This window comes from Scylla paramamosain, chromosome 12 (assembly GCF_035594125.1).
Source record: "Scylla paramamosain isolate STU-SP2022 chromosome 12, ASM3559412v1, whole genome shotgun sequence".
Lineage (NCBI taxonomy): Eukaryota > Metazoa > Arthropoda > Malacostraca > Decapoda > Portunidae > Scylla > Scylla paramamosain.
Genome location: NC_087162.1, coordinates 25867948 through 25872000, shown reverse-complemented (window position 1 = coordinate 25872000; position 4053 = coordinate 25867948). Strand labels below are relative to the sequence as shown.

General features: G+C 38.1%; 1 protein-coding gene across 1 annotated transcript; it reads right to left on the bottom strand.

The window, feature by feature from the left end:
- Window positions 1-1367: 1367 nt before the first annotated feature.
- Window positions 1368-2541, bottom strand: LOC135105953 (uncharacterized). The gene is made up of 2 exons (XM_064014691.1): window positions 2385-2541; window positions 1368-1725 (listed from the first exon to the last, which is right to left on the bottom strand). The coding sequence occupies exons 1-2, from the start codon at window positions 2475-2477 to the stop codon at window positions 1510-1512; spliced, it is 309 nt and encodes a 102-aa protein (XP_063870761.1). The 5' UTR covers window positions 2478-2541; the 3' UTR covers window positions 1368-1509.
- Between the last annotated feature and the right edge of the window lie 1512 nt (window positions 2542-4053).

The window sequence follows — 4053 nt, the reverse complement described above, 5'->3', positions numbered from 1 at the left end:
AGGTAGCAAACACCTTTGTGAGAGTTTATAATGAACGATCGTTAAAGCTGAATACACCTGCAATGATTAACGATGATTGCGGAATACATCTGCAATGAAAGTTATTATGGGACTCGATGTCTTCTAGCTTGGAATTACAGTGATCCCAGCAAAAGGACGATTTTTTTTTTAATCATATTAGTCAAGAAGTACACTTGCCAGTCATCAGAAGTTTCCAAGGAGGATGTAATGCCAAAATAACTTTAGTTACGTCGGCCTCCTTTGCTAGTTCCGTAAAAAAAAAAAAAAGAAAAAAGAAAAACAAGGAAAAAAAAAAAAAAGCGAGGGAAATCCAGAAGCTCCGGAGAAGTGGTATTATTGAACTAATAGAGGCATAGGAATGGAATAACCTTGTAATCAGGCTTTATGCGGGCGAGGTAGCTTAAACCATCAGGAATTAAATACCTTTCGGCTGTTTAACTCGCATAACAACTTATTAACGGTTGACGCCAGGAAAACACAATCAAGAGTGATTTTACCTCAAGTGAAATTTATAGAAGCAGAAAAGACCTCGTTTCTTCCTGGAGCAGGCAGTTCATCCAAACAGAGACGAGGAAATCAATGACGAAAAGAAGGGGAAAAAGAAAAAAAAAAGAGCAGCGTTGAGTGCAGTATAACGGTTATATGATGAAGGGAGGCTGTCACAGAAGCAGATCTATATGAAGCTACAATACCAGTGTCAGCTCAGAGGAACCTGAAGCAGACGAGGTGGGGTATAGAGAATGAGGACGGCTTCCTCTCCACCTTGCCAAGGAGAAGATAGAAGAGAGAAAGAAGGATCGTCGCCTCGGACACAGCGAATTTCCACTTACCAATTGGTTCATATTGACTGTAATCGTTGATGGTTGGAACCGGGGTTCATAGATTCGAACGAGAAGTAAATACACAGCATCATTCATTCTGGGCACGGCAACCTTGAAGGGAAGTCGTCTCGTTTCTTTGCTCCCTCACATCATACTGAAATTTTCTCCTTGTGGAGAGCTAGGCTTCTACTAAAACTTTTTTTTTTTTCAAGTATTAGTATTCCGTTCAAGATATAAAGATTTTTTTACTCGATTTTAAAATTTAATTTTGAATTATAACTATGTTGTCTGTGACGCCACAATCATGCTATCGTTGTAGGAGCATAATTAACATTTCAGTCAACGGGTCGGTGGATCTCTTTGGAAAGCCAGCTCCATTGAGACATCATTGGGTATAAGTTGCAAGCTTCTTCACCACAAGAAGTTGATGTTCTATCAAGGGGATAGTATATGATTTTGTTCTAATTCTTCTCTTCCCGTTTGAAATTTATTAAATAAAAACTATCTTTTTAACTACATACAGTGTATCATCTTGGTATTATGGTTACAAGGTTTGTTCCTAGCAACACTTCTAGACGGGCCGAGAGTCTTATCAACTATTCACACCAATGGTAATTCCTTAATGTCAGACGCCAGGCAATAACAGATAGGTTGGATGTCAGGTAGTCTACCAGTATCTGATTTTGTACGAGTAAGGGCGGTACTGCTTGCGGCGGTAGCGTCTGCGCCTGAAATTCCAAGGGTCGGGGTTTGCCAAGGCCTCTGGATCAGGATCAGCCAGAGCCTCAGGATCAGGATCAGCCAATGCCCATGGCTCTGGATGGGCCTCAGCAGACCCCATCAGGGCGGCAAGAGCTACAGCCATGGCCAGGAAGAGGGATATCTGATGGAGAAAAGGAAACATTTAAAAGTTAATGAACTTTCGAAATGCATAGTTTCCCTGAATTCTCGTTATACGAATGATGTTCCATATAGTGTTATATGGTGGTTGTTCAAAATATTAGCAAATTCAATTATGTGACAAAAATTTGTTTGAATTTCATTGATAGGTATCGTTGTCAAAATGTGATGCATTATAATTTTCTCAACACAAGTAGGAAGAAATCGATATCTAAAATTAGCAGAGACAATTTTACAATATTTGTAAAAAGAAAATCGTAAAACACCAGAAAACCGAGAGTACCGAGTATTAAAGATGAATTTCACAGCCATAAAAGAATGAATAAATAAATAAGTAATGAATAATAATAATAATAATAATGATAATAATAATGGAACGAACTAGACTTGTTAAAAAGATCATCATGTGTAAATCATACGTATAATCTTTATGACTTAATTAATGGCGACAAGCTTAAAACAATATATATATATATATATATATATATATATATATATATATATATATATATATATATATATATATATATATATATATATATATATATATATATATATATATATATATATATATATAGTCGAAAGAGATTATCGGAAAACCAAACGGAAACACTGGAATGAATATGTGGAATGGCACCTTACCAATTTCATTTCGACAAGATTGCTGAACTTTGAGCCGTAACTGGTCACTGAAGCTCGAAGAGACTTATAGTGTCCCGGGCCTGGTTTGGTCATATATATACCTGGTAGTAGGGGAGGGGCAAATGGGGAGTAATAGGCTTACGCCCTTGGGCGATGGATTGAAACGAACCATCACCAGCTGACTTCCTGGAGACCAAGTATTTCCTACAAGAGAGAGAGAGAGAGAGAGAGAGAGAGAGAGAGAGAGAGAGAGAGAGAGAGAGAGAGAGAGAGAGAGAGAGAGAGAGAGAAAAATACATATTATCAAGGCAAATAAAATACTTCGTTATTCAATTCAATTTAATTTTAGGTATTGATTTGGGTGGGCATTAATTAATCAGTATTTATAGTGTGTCTTGCTGCCTTGCCTCGTGTAATTCGTCTCCAACCTCGAAAACCATAGAAAAAAATTAATACGTGTCGCTAAAATAAAAAGAAAACATGTTAACCATGAAGGAGCCAAAAGAACCTTTTCCCTGTCATCGTTGTAAAGTTATTATTTCGAGATTTGAATAGTCAGCGTTAGAAGGACATTAAAAATTTGACATGCGGAGCCACAGCCTTGGGCCGGTAACAAATTGAAGAAAGTGGTTTAATCAAGGTGGGCCGGTCATCCATGTGTGTGTGTGTGTGTGTGTGAGAGAGAGAGAGAGAGAGAGAGAGAGAGAGAGAGAGAGAGAGAGAGAGAGAGAGAGAGAGAGAGAGAGAGAGAGAGAGAGAGAGAGAGTGTGTGTGTGTGTGTGTGTGTGTGTGTGTGTGTGAAAAAGTCTTTTTAATAACTTTTTGCCCTCCCTGAAGGAATGGACGTGAGACCTTCACGCTCTTTAGCGGAATGGTCCAGCATTAATAATGATTACGGTAGGTGAACAGAGGTGTCGTATCTAGAAGAGAAGCGAGGGAAGCATCGTTTTATTTATCTATTTTTTATTTTTTTCGCTGAGACATCTGTAAGCAATCCTTACACTCAAAGATCGTAGGAAAGAAGGTAAGGCTAACTTAAATATGTAGAAAAATACAGATAATACACTCAAACCATTCAGAAGAGAACTAACAAAATAAATACTCACTGTCTAAAATAGCATCAAAATGATAGTAAACATATATTTTTATGTTTCTACTGACAGTCCCTCGGAGCTAAGCATAACTGTAACGAATCGATGCGGAGGAACGTGCCGGCGATACAACATGGCTCGGAAAAAAAGAAAAAAAAAATCATGAAGGAAAGAGAATAAGAAATTGGTATGACGAAGAAGCAAGAGCGTAAAATATGTACGATAATCACGTGCCTTTCCTCTTGGGGTGGCAGTGTGTGTTGTCATTTTGCGATTACATGGTAATTCTAAACATACATAAAATAGCAAATATCCCACATATCCAGAGAGAGAGAGAGAGAGAGAGAGAGAGAGAGAGAGAGAGAGAGAGAGAGAGAGAGAGAGAGAGAGAGAGAGAGAGAGAGAGAGAGAGAGAGAGAGAGAGAACTTTACTGCTCATAAAGATAGAAAAAAAAGAAAAAAAGCATCCATAAGAAATAACCTCGGACAACAAAGAACAGGGAAACGAAAGATTTTTTTTTCTCTCTCTCTCTCTCTCTCTCTCTCTCTCTCTCTCTCTCTCTCTCTCTCTCTCTCTC